General features: G+C 39.0%; 2 protein-coding genes across 2 annotated transcripts in view; one reads left to right on the forward strand and one right to left on the reverse strand.

Annotated features, from left to right (window-relative positions):
* The window catches only part of eve1 (even-skipped-like1), a 31,158-nt gene extending 27,340 nt beyond the window's left edge, over positions 1-3,818 (reverse strand). The window contains exon 1 of the mRNA XM_051074077.1: positions 3,741-3,818. Within this exon, the coding sequence (XP_050930034.1) occupies positions 3,741-3,818 (78 nt within the window). The remainder of the gene's footprint in view (positions 1-3,740) is intronic.
* A 1,321-nt stretch (positions 3,819-5,139) lies between these two features.
* Positions 5,140-8,120, forward strand: hoxb13a (homeobox B13a). The gene is made up of 2 exons (XM_018698421.2): positions 5,140-6,546; positions 7,512-8,120. The coding sequence occupies exons 1-2, from the start codon at positions 5,820-5,822 to the stop codon at positions 7,757-7,759; spliced, it is 975 nt and encodes a 324-aa protein (XP_018553937.1). The 5' UTR covers positions 5,140-5,819; the 3' UTR covers positions 7,760-8,120.
* The last annotated feature ends 17,321 nt before the right edge of the window (positions 8,121-25,441 follow it).

The following is a 25,441-nucleotide window of genomic DNA, read 5'->3' on the forward strand; positions in this document are numbered from 1 at the left end:
GTACAACTGGTGAAGTCATTGCTCTGCTTTCCTGAAACACTGCCCTGACTCTCAGCTGGTCCTGGACAGGCAGCAGCTGTCAGTGTGTTTATCAGAGAGGAGCAGACAATGTGCTGACTGTCAACACTTCAACTAAGAACTGGTCAGTTAAAAAACTTGGAGGTATTAGTAAAATTACTCACTGACAGTGAGGCTGTGAATATAAACAGATGGATAAGAACAAGATGAAGAAATAAACTAAGATATTCCTCCTATCGTGCAGGAGATGAGATGAAACCTGAACTTATATTTACATAACCCCCCCCCCCGCTGATATTAGTTTAATATCTGGTGCATATTCTCTCAGCATATTTTGACAACGCTTTAAATGATGTCAACACTTGGTAATCACATTAACTGAAAATCTTCCTTATAGCCTGAGAATGTAGGATTGTATTCATTTTAGTAGATGCAGATTTTCCGTTATCTGACTGCATGAATTCACACTAGCATACCTGAGTGTCATCATTTAGATATTCAGGTCATTTCTCATCTCTAATCCGTGCTGTCATGTTGCGGTGCTTTGCGTCTTTTTCGGGCATTTCGCAGGTTAACCACACGTGTGAGGTGAACACGACTGGTTAACACGAGTAGAGTCCTGTCAGCAGACCCACACTGACAACACACAGTCGGACACTGTACAAACTATAGGAAACCGTCAATGGAACCTCGTGGTGCAGGTAACATTTCAAAAAGAGCTTTTGTGGCATCAGATGTATTTGAATCTAATTTCAGCATTGAGCCGTACATACAGAACAAAACCCGGCAAAAACAATATTAAAATGCAAACTGGAACTAGGTACGGACCCAGACTGGGATCAGAAGCAAAAAAAGAAAGTGACCAGAACAACCTTACCGTCCAGCAGGGACCGTTAATGACAGTTATCTCATCCAGAGACTCTGGATGTTGGGGCCTCCTAACGCTCCGGATCCGGTGCTAGGATCAATCACTCTATCACAAGGCCCCGGCTGTAATCCTTTAGTTTTTCTTAGTGTCTCTACATAAAGTTTTTTTTTAAATACCCATCTCGGTAGACACTGGTCTCCGTTTTTGTATTTCCATTGAGTTTGTTTTTAAAGTATCTTCTGACGTCATCAGACTTTAGATTGTTTTATGCTTGTGAATTAACTGTGTGTATTTTGGAAGCCCGCTTGCTTCAAATCGCCCCTTCAGAAATCCAATTCAGTTGAACTGAATGTGCGACACTGACACTATGACAAAGAAATAAATGACAGACACATAAAGAAAATAAAATGTTGTTTTCCGATTCTGATCAGCAGTAGAGATTTTGATTTTCGGAAAATGCATGACTTTTGTGTATGAACACAAAGTCATGAACCACAGTTATTAGAACTGACAGTGCTGTCAATAAGCTGCAGATACAACGTAGGCTACGTTTAAGGCAAAACTCTCACCAGATTAGGCCACAAACAAATCTGGGGTTGTTGTCAGCATTACAGTGAAACAGTGAAGATGACTGTGCTCTCAGTCAGGGCGGTTATTACATGCGATTCTTCATGTAGGCCTATGAGCAGTTATTATCATGGGAATGATTTCTCTATGGTAGTCATGGGTTTTGTCTTTCCCTTTAACTGTCTTCTCTTTGTCACCATTTTCTTTTGATTTATTTTTACTGGAGAACAAAACTAATTTACTGTCAATCATCAGCCCGTGCTCACAGGCCTACAGGCCTATCTCCTACTGTACATATTACTGAGCATATAGGTATTATAAAGATAATGGTACTATTATCTGTTTATGTAGGCATTTCTGCAGTAATTAAAAACGAGCTCTTCCTTGCTTCGCCAGTTCTTATATTCCTCTGCCTCCCTTTTATAGCCCCCACCCTTCCCACTTTATGTATAAGCATATCTTACCGATGGTATGTATGGCTGTATGCAACCTACAACATTTCATAGTTAGTTAAATTATGTTTCTCCACTGACAAGTTTTTTTTCTCTTTGCAAAATGAATCAGAGCTGAAGACGATGATATCGGATTGACGATGATAATCCAGCTATGAATTATGGTTATATGGTTCACCTCTCTATTTACTGTCGACCTATTTTTTCTGACATAGATATCATTCTCAGATAAAACTATATTGTGTTTAAATGTGTCGTTACTCGTTAGATATTAAAGATAACAAAGTCACGAGGCAGCAATAATCTCCTTCACTAATTCTACACGTAATGTCTGGTAAAACCCTTTAAAACACCATTTTCCGTCAGTCACCTGCATTCAATAAACAAGAGCTAAACTTCAGTCTCTTTCTCAGGGACTGAAGCGGTGTCATATGTTGAGACATTACAGAGACAGAGTTACATGTTACCGACTGGAGAAAGAAATGCAAAAATTCTACTGTGTAACTGAGAAGTGTATTGATAACTTGTTGATGTACTCTTATTTTGAAGGAAACCTGAGGTATTTTGTTCAGCTGTCACTTTCTTCTCCTTCTCTTTTCATCTCGCGCTGAGGCGGATTTATTTTGGTTAATGATTTATCAAGTCAGCAGCAGTCTGGATGTTTGTGTATACCTGCTGCACTGGTTATATTGGACCGTGTCAGTGCCCATCACCGAGACAGTATGGCGTCTTCTGTATTATTTGCACGGTAGCACACACACACGCACACACACACATAAACAGAAGACGCTTCAAGGTGTGCAGTGGCCTTGAACTTGAGCTCATTACATCTGTCTGTCTCTCTGTCTGCGCCCCCTCCCTCCCCTTCCTCTCTCTCTCTCTTTCCGTGTTAAACTTGACCTTGACCCCCAGGGGCCAGTCTGACCCCCCCCCCCGCGCGGCAGACCACACTATGGGAGAGAGACTGACTGTCTGGGTGGTTTGCGTGTGTGTTGTCTGCTGCCGCCCATGCTGCAGGTCCACGCTGTTTGAGCGCCTTAGTTAAAGTGAATCTGTCCCTGACTGAAATAATGTTCCGGTGTTATTATATCACTATATGGAGAAGTAAACTCATTCTGCCGCACGCCAGACCTCCACAAAGAGGAGACAGTCACAGCCAGTCATCTGAAACTCCTCTAACAGCCTCTCAGTACCTTCACTCCGTTGATTTCTTCTTTCCTGTTAGAAATATCAGCTCTGTGCACTGATAAATCCAAAGAGCCGGTTTGTTTATTTCTTTTTATTTTACTTGAACTTAAAAAATATATATTAAAAAACAAATATAAATACAATGAAATGAAAAAACAAACAAACAAACAAATAAATAAATAAATAAAACTCAGCGTCTCCTTCTCACGGTGTCATCAGCAAACTCTGCTCCATAAGTGGAGCTCCAGTTAAGAGTTCTTTCTCTTTATTTCTTGTTTATTTTTGTTTATTTATTTATTTAATTTGGAAAGACTACATTTACCTTCAATTACCTGGAAAGAGGATAAATTAAGCAAAAAGAAAAAAAAACTGGAACAATATACTCGATTCTTCATTTTCAGTCAAAGTCAGTTTAAAGCTTCATGTTCAAATCGTGCTGCTGCTTTTGAATCCACGTTTTAACTCGCCCCTTTTTCTTCCGTATTGAGGTTTGCTACCATCACTTCACCCGCTGTGTTAGTTAAGTCTCCACCAAAGCTCAAATGATTATGACGGTGTATTTCGCCTTCATGCGTGTTGCAGATTGACACCTATAGTGGAGGTAACAGGGAGAAAGAACAGACGCAGCTGTTTAACGTCCCGCTCACATTCCCACTGCTGGAGGTTCCACCTCCATCACCTGCGAGCTTCACACCTGCTCCTGTCATCTGCTGCCAGTCAATCATGTCGAAGGCTGCTTTTTAAAATCTGACCTACAATCACCAAGTCATTCATTCTGCCGCACACAAAAGAAATCTGGACTTCTCCAGGCTCCTGAAAAGAAACCAAATCACGGCAGCAGACATAAATTAAATCAAAAATAGAGTCAAATAAGATCAAATAAAATAAAATAAAATGCTAACCTACATTTGACACCCATCATCTTAGATAGGCGGTTTCGCCTTTTCCTCGTCAGCCCTGTTACACCCCCAGGAAGTGTGTTACAAGCTCATGTTGCTGTTGGCAAACTTGTCCAATCACATAGATTACTCATAATCTCATCCACAGATACCACATCTGTGTAAAAATAATGCACATAATGTCTAAAAGATCTGTTCAAAATCATGTTCAATCTGCAAGTTTAGAACTGGAATCATCTGAAAAACATAACGAATCACTGAAGCTGAAGTGAGGCTTTCTTTCCCTTAAAGATGGCCTACTGACGAGAGGACGGAGAGCAAGCAGAGTCCAAGATGTTAATGCTGTAATTACTAACACTGGCGTATCACTGGTGAGACAATACTGAGTCCTGTCTGCAGTCACTCATTTGAACACTCGATTATTTTTTCCATCTAGGAAGGCCCAGAAACTCACACACTTGTTTTAATAGTAAATGTGTGTAGAGGGTGGCAGCCCGTCCGTTTCTGTATTCTGCACACACTGTGGATACACGGAGGGATTTATGCTAAAATACTGGTGAGGTCTTGGTAAACTTAAAACCATAAGCAGACAGTCAAATGATTACGCAAATAAGGCGGCTCAGAAGGGAGGTGCTGTTAATCAAATCCGTATTCCTCGAGTCTTAAGACCCCCAAATCCCCTCTATAACCCCATTTACACCTCCCTATGTCAGATGATGTGAGAATGGGACCAGTGTCACAGCGGATACAATTATGTTAATAATCAAATGTTTCTTTCAAAAAACTGGAAATACTCCCGGTGCGTTATGATTTATAATACTTTTATGACAGCGATAAACTTTTTCATGCATTTGGCAGTGCCGATTATATGTCTTTAAATATATCCATAACTCTGTGTAATACTGAACATTTTACTCTGGAGTTCAAATAATTACAGGTGATATTTAGGAGCAATAGTTCAAACATATCATCACTAAAAGTTCGTTCATTCTTTTCTCGCTCTTAAATTTCATCGATGACCAAATATTTTTAATTTATTTAATATTCACGCGCATGTTTCCACTGCACGTTTATTCACACTCATTGTAGACTAAAGACAAGATTGAATTAAAAAAAGAATGATCTAATTCAGTTGCTGGCAGTATTGTTGGCACGTGTGCGCGTTCCCCACGCGTCTTTACGCACAACACAAAACATCTTCTGTTCAAGTTGAATTATATATTTGTTCGTTTCTGGAGTCACAGAGATAGTGTCACTCTTTGTGGCGCCCGCAGGGGATCAGAGACATCAGAGTCTTTGACATAATACAGCTGCACCAAGCAACGCAGCACATACAGGAAGCTGAACCCAATCTGCTCATGCTCCTGTCGTGCCACAGCTCGAGCCTCATAAAAATATTTTTTCTTTGACTGACAATCCCCAACAAGTCTCCTCTTCTCCTTCTTTTTTTCTGATGTGCCATCACGTGATCATCCGGTCTCATCCAATGGACACGCGCCCTCCCCCCTCTCCTGGTCCTAGGGGCTTGTTGCGTCAAGGTTGCGGCTTGGATGTAACCGGAGGTCCAGCCGGTTACCCGGAGTCTTTGCCCGCGAGCGAGCGCCCTCACTAAATGGTGCAGCGAGACAGTGCACGCGTGCTACGATAGTGCGCGTGACGGTACGTGTGAATTACCTGAACTGTGTATGTGGGCCGGAAAGTCCACAGAAGAATAAAGACGCACCAGTTCACCTCATTCAGCCAATGTAGCAGCTTAGAGGACAGGACCGGACAAAGTCTGAGAGGAAACGGCGACGAACGGAGGCCAGACCGGGAAAAGTAGCGCCTATGACAGCCTCCCTGGTCCTCAACCCTCGCTGGCCAGCGGAAACGGTAATGTTTGTGTATGATAACAATTTGGACGACCTGAACAAGAACATGGAGGGGCTGGTGGGAAGCGGCAACTTCGCTGCGGCCACAGCGGCGAGCCAGTGCCGCAACATTATGGCGCACTCGGCGGCCGCCGCAGCTCTGGGCGGCCACCCGTCCGGCCTGGTGCACTCTTCAGCCAGCTACTCCACAGTGGACGTGTCCGCCTCAGGCTCCGGCGAGACTGGTGTGTCCTCGGGGAAGCAGTGCGCGGCCGGACCATGTCCGGCGGCCGGCGTGCCGCATCAGAGCTCCTCCGCCGCCACCGCGTTACCGTACAGCTACTTTGGTAACGGCTACTACCCATGCAGGATGGGGCGGGGTTCTCTCAAGTCATGCACCCAGGCGGCCGGAGCCGCGCTCAGCTCGCAGTACATGGACACGACGGTGAGCTCTGACGAGTACCCGAACCACCGGGCCAAAGAGTTCGCCTTTTATCACGGCTACCCGAGCCCATACCAGTCCATGGCCAGCTACCTGGACGTGTCGGTGGTCCAAACGCTGGGCACCGGGGAGCCGCGCCATGACACCTTGCTCCCCATGGACAGCTACCAGCCCTGGGCTCTGACCAACGGCTGGGGGGGACAGATGTACTGCTCAAAGGACCAGGGGCAGGCCGGTCACCTCTGGAAGTCCGCTCTGGCTGGTAACACCATTGTTTTTTATTCTGCTTCAAAACAGTCTTTGTATAGTGGAGGCATGTGAATGAATGAATGGAATGAATGGATGGATGACGTTTAAGCCTGCAGCTGGGCAGTATTTAGTGGTGACACATTTAATTAAGAGCAAATTATAGACTTTCATTTGAATCCAGTTTTAACCAGTCTAATTATACACTGCGATAATTAAATTCAGCAGTCTTCATAAATGTGGGCTAAAGCTGAATGCTTAATATGATGATTTTATTTCTCTGCAATTAACATACAAACAGTGTGCTTTGAACAGAAACTTGTGGCTGCTGTTGATCTCAAACAAACCCATCTGCTCTGAGTGCGTTTTGTGCATCTGATGCCCAAAACAAGACAAGAGCCTGACCATTAAATTAGAATAACACCAGTATATGATGGTCATGTGTTGCTGGTGCGAACTGACCCTAATATTCAGGTGGCAGATACCTGATACTCTAATTACACTATGATCCCATTGAACTGTATTTTAATTTGTGGTTTTAAATTAGAGCTCATTTCTGATCTGCCTGAATTTATTTATCACACACAGGACACGTGAAGTTCTCTAATGCAATAAATGGAAAACTCACTGAGAACCATAATGAAAAGAATGGGTTTCTACACTAACTGCTTGCATGTGGATGCACAAATATGTAGACCTATACTGTGTTCAAGGACACAAAGTGCAGATCAGCCTCATGGACGTCCTGCTTGCAGACAGCAGACATCCACCATGTTGCTTGTGTCTCAGGATGGATGTCCAATCAGCTCCAAGCATAAAGCCGCTGTCATACCTGCCATTTAAGCCGCAGACACTAAATGCAACACAGACTTTTTCTGTATTACACTAGAAACCGAGGAGTGTGTAAATGTGTCCTGGTGTGTGCAGCCTCGCCCTCAGTCCGCTTCTCTTTTCCTCCTCTCTTTGTCCGCTTTCAAACAGATGTGGTGGCACACCAGCACGACGGCTCGCCTTTCCGCCGAGGAAGGAAGAAGCGGATACCGTACACCAAGATCCAGCTCAAGGAACTGGAGAAAGAGTACGCCGCCAACAAATTCATCACCAAGGACAAGAGGAGGAAGATCTCGGCCGCGACTAACCTGTCAGAGCGGCAGATCACCATCTGGTTCCAGAACAGGAGGGTGAAAGAGAAGAAGTTCGTGGCCAAAGTGAAGAGCAGCGCGCCGTAGCATTTAGGTTCCTGCTGCTGCTGCTGCTGGACGATTTCAATGCGTGCTATACATTGAAAATGAACTAAGTGAGAAGACAAAAAAATGAGAAAAATAAAAAAAACTCGACGTGGTAGATTCTCCTGGAAGACTAGGACTGTGCGTACCCGTGTGCGTCAAAACATGGAAGAAAAAATAAATAAAAAGGACATAAAGGACAAATTAAGATTAAAGAAAAGAACCAAAGCCCTCTGACAAACCCTCTCTCAGAGGCATCCTGTAAATACAGCACCTTCCTGCCTGCTTTGATGTAACTGTTTGTCAACTGTCTGTGTCTTACTGTTTGTCAGTGTTGTGCGTGACCAGTAGCCAATAGCTGAAAACACACTATTATGCTGTCCATACTGTTTATAACGCCTGTAAACCAGTTATCAAAGTATAGTGCAACACTTAATAAATTCTTTTAATCCCGATGTAGTACTAGGTCCTATATCTTAAACTCCATCACTTGGAAACAAACTGGTAATTCTGGATTCCTGTGCGCACATGCTCGTTCAACAAAGTATGCCCGTAAAATCTGCAAACAAATCCGCGTTTGGCTCATATCAAAGGCTGAAAGTTGATATCCGTTAAAGGGACAAACAGCAGAGGAATTCTGACTCCACATGCAGATTAAACGTGTTTATGAGACCGTGAATTCGTGTTTGGATCTGGCCTCCGTCTGGAACATCACCACAACAATGCTATCCATATCCTACTATCATTCCATAGGCCTGTACAGCCCGGTGCGAACAAATCTTCCCATACATTTTTTTAAAAATGTAAATTCTCCAGCTCACATAGCGTTAAGCGCCGAAATTAAACGTAGCGCAGCATGCACAGGAATTGCGCTCTCCTCTAAAGATTTAGTTTAATGTAAGAACTGTATCTTCCTTCGTCCGCTCTCCTCTGCTTCCATAATGTCTCGAAACAATTTATAATTTCTCATTCAAGTACAGCGACCAGAAATAGTAAAAAAAAAAAAAGTAAGCTCTGATATTTCAACTGAAAAAACGACAGGGTAAATGTGCACAATTCAATCACATTAAAATGAATTGTATTTCTATTTGATTTAAAATTTCTGTCGCGGAAAATTCCCCTTGCCAGAATTTATATGACAAAGGCTGACAGGGTTTCATTTTATATTTCAGTTTGGAACTGTGCTGTATATTAACAGCAAGCGGAGCCGCATTAAAGCTGAACAGAATTCATTCTGAAAGCATCATATCAAAGTGTTAAACAATACAAATAATACACGAAATACAGTCAGAGACAAATGTTTTAGAATGAAACTGAGAATATGGGATGACTCAAGAGAAAGTACTAAAATTAAAACATTTGCATTGAAAAGTCGTTTATTGCTGTAATAGTCTCTATTACGCAGATGACACGTGGGTCATCATCAAACAATATTTGGAATAGATACGTTAAAGTGCTCTGTCTGTACGCTCTGTACATATCCTTGTAGCCTACAGTGATGTGTCTGTGTGAGTGTGTGTCTTACAGAGAAGCGCTTGACCTTGAGAGTCACGTGACCAGAGATAGGATTGGCTCTCGCTCAGGTCTCCCGCGAACATTTTACAACAGTAGAGCCCTGTGTCGTCTGGTCTGATAGAGACACCCCCCCCCAACACCACACACACACACACACACACACACACGGCAGCCGCTCTTGTTCTCTAATCAGCAGGTTCCCGCGAGCCACTGACCCGCTGCGCCTCGGTCACAGGACAAGTGACAGCGAGCTGCGGGTACAGGCTACATGTCTGCCTTTGCAGATGCTCGGTGCGTCGTCGTCCTCAGCTGCAGTTTTTAACTTTGCATTGTGACTTTGTTTGTAAAGCAGGTCAGCGTTTTGACATCCAAACAGTTCATGTCTTTCTATTCTCCCAGAGTCTTTCTGTGGACTGTAATTCTCTGCGCAGTGTGGATGGTGTCCAGGCCTCACTGGGATTCATGATTGTCATTTAAGGGCTGCCAGTCAGTGATTGTTATATCATGTGGAGCAGTTTAAAATAAACGTGTCCTCCCAGCTCCTCTGTCAGCTCTCATGTCAGAGAAACAGTCTGAGCTGAATACAAAATTACAAAAAGCAGCGTCAACTGAACTCCAGACATCACCCAGGTCAGTGCGCCGTCTGAGGACATTTCAGTTATGGTACAACTTTCCAACTTTTTTTCGTAACATAATTTCAAATGTTGTACACAGAACCACGAAGCTAATTGATTTCTAATGGGATGAAACCTCCCACATCTCCACTGTGGTATGCGGCTCTGTGCGTCCTTATTATTTCTTTCCCTCCGCTTAAGCTTGAAAGCAAATGTTTGAAGTATGTTTAATGGTACAGTGTTGTGTTTATTGGTGCACTGAGAGCTTTTGTGGAACACCACACTGTCTCGTTTGGTTTTGACCACTGATGCGGGCCGATCACTTTTTCTCTCCAACAGAGCTGAGAGGCTGCGCCAGAGAGTTGCGCACATTGAAATAAATGTTTTGAATATAGAAATTCACAGCAGTAAATAAGTAGCAAACACATTAAGGCTTCGTTGCATAGTGCTGACACTGAACCTGAAGACTGACCCAAATTTAATTTCATTGTCTTAGACAAGAGTTTTGGTCTGCTTGAAGCCGAGGCCCTGCTCTGAATACTCAAGAATTCAAAATAAAAACTCGAGAAAACATTGCACATTAAACACACCCTTTACAAGACCTGAGCTACTGCACATCTGAGCGTGTACGGAAAATATTTAGTGGGCCTGCTTTATGAACACACTTTTAAAATATTAACATGTGGACAGTTTTGTACCCCATAAGTAAATATAAATAGTATTTGCTATTTTGCGCCTTAATATTTACCTGTTAACTTATATAACAGAGATTTGCACGACGAGTTACAGCTATGTTTTATTCGTTGTTACACCACAGAAAGCGAGAGAGAGAGTTACAGTACACTTTTTAATTGATAGTCATTTATGTGGCGGGGAATATAAAGGTTTGTTAAAAATATTAAACAGTGTTTATTGGCTGTGCTGCGGTGGTTAAACAGCACTAATATGAAATTTCAGTTTTTTTTAAAGAGTGAAACAAAACTTTAAACTGGACATTTAAACAGACGGTAAATTAGAATGAGATGGACAGCAGTGGCCATTTCTGGGTAAGAAGAAAAAGCAACCAGGAAAATCAATGAATAATCTGTTACAGATTAATATGGAGGAATGGAACAGAATGGGATAGCTGCATACAGGACAGGCTCATTTCCTGTTTCTGTTGGAGGAATATTGCTTAAAAAGAAGCTGACCATTTAAAAACCGAATTTAATCATCCCACCCCCACCTCTCTCTCTCTCTCTCTCTCTCTCTCTCTCTCTCTCTGTCTGTGTGTGTGTGTGTGTGTGTGTGTGTCGGACCGTTAAACATTAACATTGAACTTGACAAACGGCGGTGTGCTCTGCTGGCCTGTTGACTCTCTTTACTGCTCCGTCTCTGTCCTCCTTTAAAACCAACAATACTGACGGAAGCCCTGAAGCTCATAAAGCTCGTCGTCCCCTTTAGTCCAAATACCAGAGAGAGGGGGACGAGGAGGAGGCCTTTAAGCCGCACCACCTACCTCATGTGGTCTTACTTTATTCTCACACAACACAGAGAAAATCAAGCGAATTCAGTTCACGCATGCGTTTTGCGTTTAAACGATTTTTTTTCTTTTTAATTCCGACATTATATCAGTTAAAATAGACTTATGATATTTTTACTTAGGCCAATGAGTGAAGCTATAATAATTTTCACATTTATTTTATTTATATATTGTCGCATTTCCAATTTTAGACGTTTCCACCATTATTACATGTTTCCTTTGTCAGCATAGACAGTACATAAATAATGAAAATGTCCTAAATGTAACAAAAACAGTGCACTACTACTACTACTACTACTAATAATAATAATAATAATAATAAAATTGCCTTCACAAAACATGAGCACTGTTATGGAATTCTCTACATTTGATAATTTAAATACATTTTGCTGATAATACAGTTGCACTTTTGATTAACTAACGATATAGTTGAATGCAGGACTTTTGTAATTGAGTATTTTTTTATATTGTTGTATTGAAAAAAATACTGAATACTCCTTGATACTTTTAAAGAGGAGTTTATCATACTTGGTATTTAAATAGTTTATAACTTTAAGAGTAAAAAATATATACAGTAAATATTATTGGGAAATTACTAAAACAAAACAAGGAAGACAAAAATACTGTACAATAATGGCAGTGAGGAGTTTTAGTGAGCACAAGCTGCAGCATAAGCAGCTTCAGTTCAGTTACATGCATCAGCAAAGCCAGATGTTAAAGGTCAGGACTCAAAGCACCAAGATAATGGTTGGAACAAATATTCATTCATTCAAGATTAAGTGGGAAAAAATCAACAAATGCAGAGAAGTATATGTTTTACTTTAATCTTCAAAATGTATATTATTTTATATTTTGGTTCATGCCCAAAGGCATCCCTTAAAGTTCAGTCTGTGTAAATCTTTTCAGCCTCACAACAGAGAATTTTGCATTTTATGCTGACATAGGAAAAGTCAGAATGTTCATCTTGTTGTACATGCATTAGAATGGAACAGAAAGTAGTGTATTAGTGTAAGTGGTGCATGTTTGACCTGCTGCGGTAGTAAAAACTAAGTGAATAGACACAGAGCACATTACAGTTGTGCCTGCAGACAGCTGCACTCTCACAGTGGAGAGGTGGACAGTCAGTGGAGTTGACAGAGTGAGTTCATATGTCACTTTTCTACTTATCTTACAAAAATATATAAAATAATTCATGTGTAAGAAAAATCTTACTGTTGTAGTTGGTCGAGTTGGAACCTGTTTTAACACATATACTACTGGACAGTGTAATCCACAACAGTGCATCTTATTTAATAAGCTTGTCATATGTTTTAGATGTAATGTCTTCATCTGTAAAGTAATTAGTAACTAAAGCTGTGAAAGAAATGTAGTGGAGTACAAAGTACAGTATATTCTCTGAATTGGAATGCAGTATAATAATCACATTAGCATTAATTGGAAATACTCAAGTACAAGTACCTCCAACGTACACATTTTAAATACAGTAGGCCAAATTGTGTAATTACTTTCCAGCACTGACCATTCTTTTGTCATGGAAATGGACATACACTTGTCCCAGTGTTATTTCCTTGAATGTTTGATAATTCACCAAATTATGTTTTCTTAGTATTATGGGCTCTTCTTCTTATCTTTCCTTAGCATCACTATGATGTTAAGGAAGAATGTTTAAAAGAAAAGGGACACAATGCTGCAGTCTGTTTGGATGCAGCCCTTGTCCTTTGCCCTAAAGCAGACTGTCGTGGTCCTCTGTGGCTGTCTGTCATTCAGAAGAATCTGCAAGGATCCAGGTCATAATAATGACTGACATGATGTTTTGCAGCTAACTGTAATTCACTTCAAAGCTGAATGAATATGCAGCAAGAGAGCTCATAATACTGGACTGTGTCTGGCTGATGGCAGCAGCTCCGTGGGTAGCAGCAGCAGACATGTGCTACAAACGACCCAGTTGGATGGATTTCAGTCACTCTGGCAAGAGAGCCAATAAAAAGCGAATCCAGCTGAGATGAGAGTCAGTGTGACTCTGCCTTGGAAAGGGATGGAGGGTGGAAAATTGGAATTCATTTTAAGAATTGAACTAAAACCATTATTTACCATATTAAACTGTTTGAGGATATTTGTTCACATTGTGACCATAAAAATATGAAGTTATATCTGACCTTAAAAAAAAAATCATATGAGGCTATTTTGCCTTTATGCATTAATGTCCCTTTAATTTGAAAAAATGAAAATGTTAATTCACTAAAGTTTCTGTTTTCCATCCATTCAAATTTCCATCTGTGAAACCAGATCAATGCTCAGAGTGCACACAGGAGCTGGAGTTCTGCCTCTTTACCATGTTGCATCACTGTTCTGTGACTAGAAATAAAATAGAACAAAAGATCATGACATTTGAACATTTACAACTTCAAAATCACTTTATTGAGGACATTGTGAATGACAAATAAACTGACTGAACTGTCTGAATTTGGGGAAAAGCTTATTTTTACCATTAGCTACCGCTCTAGACATCTAACCTGCTAAGGTTAATCTACAGATTAAACTAGTGACTTTTACTGTGACTTCTTCAGAGATGACAGCAGTTGAGTTTTTTGTTTCTTCTGGAATTAATGCATTTACAATTTCATGCATTATACAAATTAGACAGAATCTTATAGTTTCAAATATATTGTTAATTCCATCTACAACTAACTCATCAAAGAATATCTAATTTAAGCAATCAATGCATTTTTGACATTTTATAGATCTACTGAGAGTACATTCACGATCAGTTGTGCTTATATAGGATGTTAAAGCTTTGATTCCCAGTTTTTTTAAACCACATATACAGTATAACCATGTAATTCCAAGGTGATGATATACACAGGGATGCTTTATTCCCCATGATATGGGACTTTTAATTTCCTAGAAAGCTGCATGATATCTACTGTCATAAACCTTTTACTTTTTACACCATGAGGGTATAAACAATAAAAGGGGCTCTGACTGTCAGCTGTCAGCAAACTGACGGACAAAGCACTAGCAGTGCTGGTTCCATCCTTAAATCACATTTCCCTCCCATCCAACACATCCATTTTCTATTGATCTGAATACAACATAGAACAGAAAATATTTGATACATTCTATTCTATTCCTTTCTATTTTACAATGCTTTATGGGAGAGTGGGAGAGGACCCACCCCCTGAGACACACACACAAACACACACACACACACACATACAGCTCCCCAGAGTATACTTTATGCTGCAGACCAGGAATGCAGGACTGAGGCTCGTTTTTCTGTCTCAAGTTCATGTCCAACAGACCCCCTCCCTCACACATACACACAAATGCGCACACACACACTTACCCTACCGTTTTTACCACATTTTCTCTCCTCCTCCTCCTCCTCCTCCTCCTTCTTTGTCTGCATTGCGGACTGTCTTTTTGTTTTCCAGGTTGGACTTTGCAGTTGAACTTGAGACAGACAGACAGCTTGTAAACAGTTTGTAGTCTGGCCTCTGTCTAGTCTGGAATGGCCTGGGGCACAAAAGGGCCGAGAAATGGACACTGGTCCTTAAAAATCCTATTTTAGCACAAACACATTCAAATGATTTTAGAAGTGGTTTGCAATGTCAAATACATCAAATAAAAATATAGTATGAATAAAATAATTGCTGGACAGTCTGCATAAGAAGACTATGACATTTTTTACTGAGACAATAAGAATTAACTGTCAAGTTGTGACTGTGCTTAAGTTTTGTCAATAAAAAGAAATAAAATATTGCAGGATTCAGTTTCAGTTGATAAATGAAAGAAATGAAAACATATTTACTGAGACTGTGGTTTCTGGATTGCAATCGCATAATTTTGTAACTGGAAAAATGAGACTGTGTGTGTGTGCATGTGCATGCGTGCGTGCGTGTGTTTTTGAGTTAATGGCTCAGACGGAAAAGGAAATGACTGTAAACACACTATACAGCCAAACAGGCCTTGAACAAAGGTGTGTGGGTGTGTGTGTTAGTATGTGTTTGGAAGGGGTGGGGGAGATGGGGTGGAGTGGGGGAAACATGACAACATATTGTGTAATACACGTATCACTACTCCGCTTTCAGGAGCTACAAGAACAAGAATGATCCATTCTGAGTTGAGAGACAAGGCATGCTTTAGTTTCCTGGAATGTAGTGGATGCATATATACTATATAAATAAAAATGTGTATATAGAATTTGTTTGCTGACATTATATATATTAGTCATCAAACAAATTTAAAACAGTCCTCATGAATTTAAAAACCTAGCATGTGGGTTTTCATTGTCAGTCAGAATCAGTGCATGCTGGAAGGTTAGTACTAGAAGGGTCACCACTGCGTGAAGGCGAGTAAAAAAAATCATTTGTTACCAAGCTGTCATGTAAGAAACATTTCATGATGGGTAGAGGCAAAGAGCTTTCCCAAGACCTTTGCAACAAGATTGGTGAGCAGCATGGTGATGGCACTGGTTACAGACACATTTCTAAACTCCTAAATATTACAATAAGCACCATTTAAGCCATTATTCACAGGTGGAAGGAACATCACTCCTCCATGTATAGGAGCTCCTTGTAAGATTTCCAAATGGGCAGTCAGAAATTTAGTCGGAAGAGCAGCCCAAGAGCCAAGGAGCACAGGAAAAGATCTCCAGAAAGACCTGGAAGCAGCAGGTTTAGTTGTCACAATAGGTAATGCACTCTACCGCCACAGTCGCAATACATGATCATCTCGGAAGACTCCATTACTGAAGAAAAGGCACGCTGAAGCTCATTTGAAGTTTGCTGCGCAACATTTGGAGAAACCTGTAGATTACTGGGACAATGTAGTGTGGTCAGACGAGACAAAAATTGAACTTTTTGGCAATGAGATGGCACACCATGAAAATGACATTTTTGACTTTGATTTATTTGTGAGTAGAACTTAAATAAACGTTGGGCACATGGCTATATGCTGCTGCATCTTTGTGGCATTCTAACATAGATCTTGCACAGTATTTGTCCAACATTCACAGCCTTTCCTTCTACATTGGCTGGGGTGAAATGTATCCAGACATCAGATGGTGCATGTGTCACTGTTCTGTAGAATAAGATGTGAAAAATGTTTGTAATAAACACTTAATGCAATGCCATGCACAGATATATAAATACTTTTCTCACATATTTCTGAATAGTTCAAATTAGTCAGTTATATTGGTTTTTTTTTTTTTTTTTTTGGTCAGTTTGCAGCTAGCTGTATTATTGTGCATTGTGCACATTTTCACCTGAATAGTTAAGGTCAGTTGTAGCTGCCATTAAAATATCAATTTTATTAGGTCATATTAATACAAACCTTTGAAATCTGAAAAAATACTGAAAGTGACACCAACATTTAAATTTCTCCAGCAAGCAAGCTTAACGATACTGTGCTACCAGTTGGGTGACATTACAGCTTGTTTGGTGTTAAAGTAAGATTAATGTTGCCATTAGTAGCATTACGTATATTTATGAATCCAGTTGCCCTGATTTTTTGTCAGTATTGATGCTACTGAGTCACAATATGACAAATTGTGCTACAGTGTTTTTGTATTGGCATGGAGCTAGAACAGTGAAATTAAAATTTTGTCTCTGAAAATAAAATTTGGCATTGAAAACAAAGCCTGTACTGAAAAATGAAACATTGGCATTGAAATATTTATATTAGAAACAGTTGTATGGTACTAAAAAAAAAAATCACAGAAAAATAAAATGCAAACATCAAAAAATTCCAGCTTTACATTCTTATATCTATTATCTTCTCTTTTTTATTCTATTTTGATTTTTTAAAACTCTGTTTTGCATTATGATGTGTTTTTCAAAGTTGATTGGCAGATGTTCTGTCTGTCTACTTTCAGAAAGATTCTTTATGATGTCAGTATTTTTTCAATGACGTGCACTCCTTGTTAGGTCTGTGCCAATGAATGCACCACTGTATTGGCACATGTAAGGTTTAAATCCCATACCTATAGATATCATAAAGTAGGTCAACTTGAGGCTGAGCCAAGACAATTTGGTGCAACTGAGCTAACTAAGATGGAGTGAAGTTTTTTTAAAATGTTGCCCTTTTTTAAAACCTTAAACTGCAGGTTAAGTTATTGATCTCCTTCTCTGTTATTCAGACAATTCTTGCAGATTTTCAAGAAACAGTCACACTTGGGATTCCAGAAGCTGATGTAAGAACTGTTACTGATGTCCTGAAAGCTGATGATCTCTTGAGGGCTTGCAATGCTGTGACACTGAAAACCGACCAAAGAGGAAAAAACTATGTTCAAGACAGGCAAAGAGCGTTTTGCTGTCCCAATGAGTGAATCTCTCTTTCGCTGTGAGTGTCCCATCTGAGGATATATGGGATAGTACTAATATTAGGGAGAACTTGTTCAACATAGAGGCTTCATCACTTGGTTTGATTCTATATCAGGATACCATTTAAGTAATAAACACTATAGTGTCTGGCAACAAAAAACACACAATACCGACATTTTGCCAAAGACCAAGTCAAGCACTAATTAACTTGTTCTTATTTGTAAAGAGAAGGATTTTAAATATATTGGTCAAGGTTTAGTCACAAGCCCCCTTGTCAAAGAGCCTAAGAAATCTTGAGGTCAGTGCCACTGACGGAGGAGCAGTCTGCAAGGGAACTTGAAATACAGGGAAACTGAATAACATTAACAACCTTTCCTCAACTCTTGCAGGATTTTTCTGACTGCTGGCAACTTCTTCCCACTAGTAGTTGTAGTAGAGGGTACAGAGTTTTTCTTGGGGGACTACAATGACAACACAGGAGAATCAGGCATGACAGTAATAGTCCACCATTCTTTCCTTTAATTGTAGATCAGAGTCTAATTTAGGTTAAAAAAAAAAAAAAAAACCTGGGACATCCTCCTCAAGGCACTGTCAAATCTTTCTGAAGAGACCCAATTTCAACTAATGTCTGGTCTTAAGTACTCTTGCTTATAACCAAAGGAAGACCTGAAATTTGTACAGAGGGAAGACATAACTGACCTAGTGCCTGTTATTCAGCTCCAGAAGCTGTTGCTTTAAAATCAGGTTATGCAAATGTGAGTCAATGTGATATTCATAGCTTGAAATGAACACAAGCCACCAGCTAACACTGGTAAATTTTGGCTATGTGTAAGTTTTTCAATTCTACAAGCCACTTTTTCAGGTCACCTTCAACACACTCACTCCAAGAATTCAATAATGTATTCTTATTCTTTGTTTTAGACAGACAGACAGAAATGGTCACTTAGAATTAAAGTTCTTCCAAGATTAGCAGAGTTTTAAAAGATACAAAACAACACCAACAAAACCACTCGCAAACCATCACTACTAGAGAGCAGTTGCTAGAAATCTGTCAGCCGTGCCATGCGAGAGACCAACCCCTGCAGTAAGGAAATGTGAATGGAAATGAAACATGAATATTCAAATCTTCACTTTAAATGGTATCTCAGTTAACTTTTCCTCATCATAAATACCTAGGCTTCTGGATTTATGATAAATTTACCTTTAAAACTCACATAGACAAGTCACAAATTACAGAAGCAACCTAGTTTTCTGTCTTTCATTGTGTAGTAAGAAAAGGATTGTGGTAGCAATCTTTCTCTCTGTATTAGATTATGATAATTTTATTTACAGACATGCTCCCACTTCCAGTCTTTAACATCTGGATGCTGTCACTCAGCTCTTCGATTTATAATTGACGATGCATATGGAACCCATCATTGTGCCTTGTATCAGAAGGTGGGCTGGACCAATTTTGTTTATTAATTTATGAAGGACTACTTACCACCTTATTTATTGACTCTCCTATGCCAAGACATTCTGACACAATATGTTACAGAAAATACTAATCTTGGAAAGACAGCCTTCAGATATTACACCATATTCGTCTGGAATCAGTTGCAGAGTAACTGAAAATTGACACAGGGTAATTCAAAAATCTGATTAGAGGCTTTATATATATATATATATATATAATATATATATATATATATATATATATATATATATATTTAGAGAGAGAGAGAGAGAGATCATATCATCAACACTGGGATAAAGACCATGACTGGGGTTATGTTAGACTGAATGTAAATTGTGAGATGTAGAATCTTCCCATATCAAGGCAATTCCTAAATCCTTGGGCTAGGATAAAGACACCGGTGGAAATGTACTAGATGTTGAATATACAACAATTTCTAAAGTATATGCACACACAAGCACACACAAATACACACACTCTTGTCTATAATGAGCAGCAGACCAACATGCAGCAGGCAGGAAAAGGAACTTGTCCTCTTCAAACAAAGCCAGGGTAAGTTTAAGACTGCCTGTGGCTGTTAAACAACCAAATGTACTGGAAGCCAACACACTAGTCATCTGTGAAATTTAACAGCCATCTACAATGATGTTGACCTTATAAATGTCCGTGTGCAGCCTGTTGTTTAGTAGAGAGGTGAAGGCATGTTGTTTGAGGTGTTGCACTCTGAGATCCATCCAGGCTTCTTCATTTATGGTAACTCATGTTGGACATCATAGTTGCTATTGTAAAACAAGTGAGCCAGTCATTATCAAGCAAGCTGTAATTAGTATTATTTTGTTAATTCATTTACAAAGAAACCTTGGCATAAAAGCAATGATAGAAAACAACTGTGGAAACATTGGTGGGCCCTGAAACTCAAATGACAAACTTGAAAGGGTGTAAACAAAAATAAATACATGATTCATATCTCTTCGTACTATGAAGAGATACAAAAAAATATTAGAATATTTAATAGCTTAAGTTAGGGACTGTCTCAAAAGTGCAAGCCAATGGGCCAAGGGAGCGTTTCAGATTTCTGTCAATCTTTGTCAGCTTTTTGGTTTTCTTCATAATGAGATCAGGGGGCTTTCTGCCATTATATACACAAAGAAAATCTATTTTCCCCTTGGGGACAATAAAGTATGAAAAGACTATTAATATTTAAATGGATTTTACACACATTATTTGTCTTTTTTTAAGGTTGGTGGCACCTTTCTATTATGTTTTTATGATGTCCCTGATCTTTGCGATAATATGGACTAGAAATATGGTTTGAATGTTGCCAGAATCTACAGACTCTTCACTTTCTGGCAAGTTCATCCCAGCCAGAGCTAGAAGGCCAATAAGCGAGCACTGTGTGTAATTGGTGGATTTGTTTGTCTGGCATTCAGGAAATCACTATGGACTTGTTCATCATCTCAGAAAAACTGTACTAAACACTGGAGAGGCTTGAAAAATTTTACAGTTACAGATTGTTTACAGTGAGGTTGTTGCAGTGTTTTTGCAAAGTAGTGACAAGGATGATGACATTTCAGAGCCTGATGGATTTGATTGCTACAATGAAAAGGAATAATAGGGATCCATCAGAAGATGGGTAAATATATAAATGTTATATTGCAGCAATAGTGCACTGTGTAAATGTGACCATTTTGGCTAAATGCTGCGTTTGTGCACAATATGTACTATTGAGTTGTGTATCAACATTCATGATTTTTGTTTGACAAAATCAACTGTCCATTTGTAAAAGTTTACTCTGTATAAAACTTATTTACTTGTGTAAAAGTACACTTTACTTACAAATACTACAGTGTGTGTTGTTGCAGCAGAGCATTGGGAACTTTTTCAGCAAACTTAGTAATGGATATCCTAAGAATCTGGGCCAAATTAGCTCATTACACAGTGCTCTAGGACAAAGGGGGGCCTAAACTGTAGATGGAGCTGAGACTGTTCTGAAATAAACAAAATAGTATGTGATCTGCAGGTACTTTGAAGAACAGAATTTGGGAAATTATGTAAAAATTGAGAAAATACTTTTAGACCTCAAAGGGTTGAAGGGAGGGTTCACATTGAAGGTGGTTCACACACCATCTAACTCTGGACAAAACCTAAATAATTACTGCATATAGGCTTACCAGTGGCTAGTTAGTGTGCAAAGAAGATTTAGTTTTAACTTTGCTTAAAACTTACTTTTTGCTTAGGCTAGCTGCTTCTCCCCACCTCCAGCCCATGGAACAACCTAACACATCTGGGACAGGTAAGACAGTCACCAAGCAGATGTGTCAGTGTCACAGTAATGGACTGTTAATGGGATTTTCAATTTTAATTTCTTATGTAAGGTCTTGCACAAATAATTCTTCCTTCATTGATAAATACAACAATGAATTTGTGACTCTATGGATGTGTCAGACCTTGTAAATATAATCACCAAGTTTTGTAGGTAGTTTTCACCTGACGTAATGGTAATGTAAGTAAACAGCCATGCATGGGATAAGCACAGTAGTGAGACAACTAAAGATTAAATTAATTTCTAACCTTCAAAACATACACATGCACACACACAGACACACACACACACACACCAACAGTGTTGGCATGATGATAGGAAGCACATGTGTGCCGGATCAGCTGACCTCTGAGTCACTTCCTGCTATGATCGCCATGTTGTTGCTCCTGTAAAACTGTGTTAAAAGAAGAGAAGATTTCCACCTGGGTGGTTTATCAACATAAATGTTTGTGTGTGTGTGAGTGTGTCTTTCCAGCTCCAGCTCCAGTCTCACTTTTCTTTCTATATTCATCTGTAAGTTTTTTAAAAACATTATGCTGCTGATTTGTCAAAGAAATTAGAATCAAAGATTTGTGGTAATTATGTGCACTCAGAATGAGAAACAGTTCCAGGTGGATTTAAATCACATACAGTTTTTTTTTTATTTATTTATTTGACTGTACCAGTAGATACAGACCACTGATTATTCATATGCAAGTTTTGATTTTTGATTAGACTTTTCAGCCTAAGGCCTCCTGAATATCATTGCTAATTCACTTTTTATGATTTTTAGAGGCTGACTTGGGAACATTATAGCAATTAAACCAGGATGGTGTTTCACATCAACATAAACAAAACCCTTACCAAAACCTGTAATCTTAACCAAAGTAACTTAAACTAGACTTACTCCCAATAAACCTACCTTATTAATCAAAACAGATGTAATTGCAAAGTTGCTGGTTTGATGGGAATACAAATTTGTGTGATGAATGACTAATCAACTTTTTTATTTTTGCTGGAGCATATCCCACTTGACATTGGGCAAGAGGCAGGGTACACCCTGGACAGACTGTCAGTCCATTGCAGAGGTCAAATTGATAATCTGAAAAGAAAAAAAAAAATAGATAAACATTGTATGTAATGTATCACTTTAGGCAATCAGAATAATGATAGTAGTCTTGTTACAGCACTGCAAAACCTCCAAGGTCAGTGGGTTTGGCTGGTCTGACTTCATTCTTCCAACAGTCAAAGCTGTTTTTTTAATTGCTATGGCCATAATCTTTCCCTAACTATCAGTAGTTTTTTTTTTTTTTTTTTTTTTAAAAGACTATCGATTGGTCACATTGCAAACTGGCATGGTGTGTGCACAAACCGGGATTTGAAGGCTCAGAATTACCATCACTGGCACCCATCTCCCCAGCAGCAATGGCACTGATGATAAAACTTAAGGACAGTACTCATCTCAGCCACAACCTGTTCACCTTGCTGCATGGAGACACGGAAGTATCCTCTGCTGTGACACCGGACTACAGTGCTGCTTCTTTCTTTAGGTGGTGACACAGCTCAGCTCCACCTCATATTCCTCACACTTACTTCCTCACTTACCTCCTTTCTACACATTCTATGTGTTCTGTACATTGCACTAGAATTACATATATCATATCTGTGAATCTGCACTACATGGTGTTTTGGTTGTTTCTCTTTCACACCAACTTCCTTTGTACTATCTACTCTTTTAACCTGCTACCTAATTTCTTTTAATACATCTTCACAGTTACACACAAAACGTGTATATATGGACATCATTGCATAACATTCCCTTTATTCTCCATTATTGTTCCTTGTTATTTTCCCTGAAGTGTTTCTCATTTTGTCTTGTTGTATTTGTATTTTATGTGACTTATTTTTATTCCATTGGTATTTTTACATTCTTTATACAAGTTATAGCGCCAATAGAGGTTATCAATACATATGTCATTACAGATAATTACAGATACAACTTAGATAACACAAAAAAAGGTATACATTCATCATGTATTTGCATAATGAAATGTACTAATTGTGGGCCCAAGAGATTCTCTGGGTTTCTGGGGACTATGAGCCTCTCTTCTGGTGGCTTTGGCACTTCATTAGGTGACTGAAAAAAATTACTATGCTGGTTAAATTTGGATAACCTTTCTAATTATGGCCATATGTAATAAAAAATAAAGGAGAATGAGAAATTAGCTTTTTCATTATTGTAGATAAAATATTAGCAGAACAAGAACAAGTTTACAAAATGTTCTTCAGTTCAGTCTATTTGGGCACAAAGAACAGAAAGGGTCAGGTAATACCTCAGTAATGTATAATACCTATGTGTAAATCTTATAGGTTATTATAGGTATAGGTAGGTCTAGACATTTGGTATAAATATTGTAGCAAATTTTCCATCAGTATGATGAAGATCAAGGCATAGGATTAATAGATATATGAAATTCTTTATCCACTATTTTATATCTCTATCTATCTCTCTCTCTCTCTATATATATATATATATATATATATATATATATATATATATGTTTTATATGTTAGCAGCAGTGTGGATCTCAGTTCAGCTCAGAATTCTGAGAGTGTTATGTAACAAAGATGTTCCAAAGATGTTCTAAAACTGAAAGGGATTTTATGATATAAATGATCTAAATACTAACTGACACAAGAGCATTTTCATTAGATGTTGAAAACATTTAATAAATATATGGAATGTCGCTTTTTTCCCTTAGTTTATTGATTACATTTTAAATTATAATTATTTGTAGTGGCCAAGTAAGCTTGCACATTTTGGTTTGATCCATACTGCACATATGCATTAGTGGTGAAAATGCTAGCAGCATTTCACTGATAAGTGAGTCAGTTATTCAGTTATTTATTAATTACATACATACTACTTGGCCATGCATTTGTCAAAAACTGCAGGCAAGGCAGGGCACTGTGTTAAAATATGAGTTTAATTGATATGGATTCAAAGTCACCATAGAAAGTAAAAAGAGTATTGAGTGTTCAGTGTTTAGCTCTCTTTCTCCATCTAGTGTTCTCTATGTTGAACTGCATCTTAAGGAAAAAGTGCTGCAGTGTTGTTTCTTTGACCAGTTCCAGTGAATGTACAGAGAGTAGAAAAACCATCATGAACATAAGTATGATTATAAACAATTTCACCAGCAGCTTGCAAAAAGACCTTACCTTGAGAAGCCAACAATGATCAGTTTTAGTTAGCCACACAAGCAACATGGCTCCATCAATGGCACTGCCAGCCCACTACTTTGGCCCAGACTGCAATATCTCAATAATCATTACATGGATTGCCATGAAATTTGGTTCAGACATTTGTGGTTCTTTAATGCTAATGACTCTGGTTGATCCTGTCTACACTTTGGTAAAGGTTAGAGAAAGATTATGGCTTTAGTTAAATGTAAATATATACACAATTTCTGAAGTCACTGTGAACTTTTTTGTTTTAAACCAGATCACAATCTTTCCCCAACCTTGGGTGCTGTGACTGAGTAAACATAACCATAAAAAATTGTAATAATGCTGTGGTCACTACAAGCGGACATTGTACTGCAAGATCTGGTATTTTGCAAGTATTTCACTGATTGGCTCAGTATTAACATATTTGTAACTTGCCATAAAGTAAACTTACAATATATCCTGACAACGTAAGCTGGTCAGAAATTAACCAAAAACAATATAATTACAATAACAATATTTGATGTTGTAAATTAGTTGTAGACAGAGTCACTTTGGTGATTCCCTCACCTTTCAACAGCACTCCCATCAGTTTACTGTATCCAACAGATATCTAGCATGTTAACATGCTTGTTGTACATTATGAATTTATCATATCTTCATCTTAAGAGACATGTCATGGGAAAATGAGTTCAAATTAGAAAAAAATGTAACCTGTTTCCCCTTTA

The sequence above is a fragment of the Lates calcarifer genome, linkage group LG11 (assembly GCF_001640805.2).
Source record: "Lates calcarifer isolate ASB-BC8 linkage group LG11, TLL_Latcal_v3, whole genome shotgun sequence".
NCBI classification, from domain to species: domain Eukaryota; kingdom Metazoa; phylum Chordata; class Actinopteri; family Centropomidae; genus Lates; species Lates calcarifer.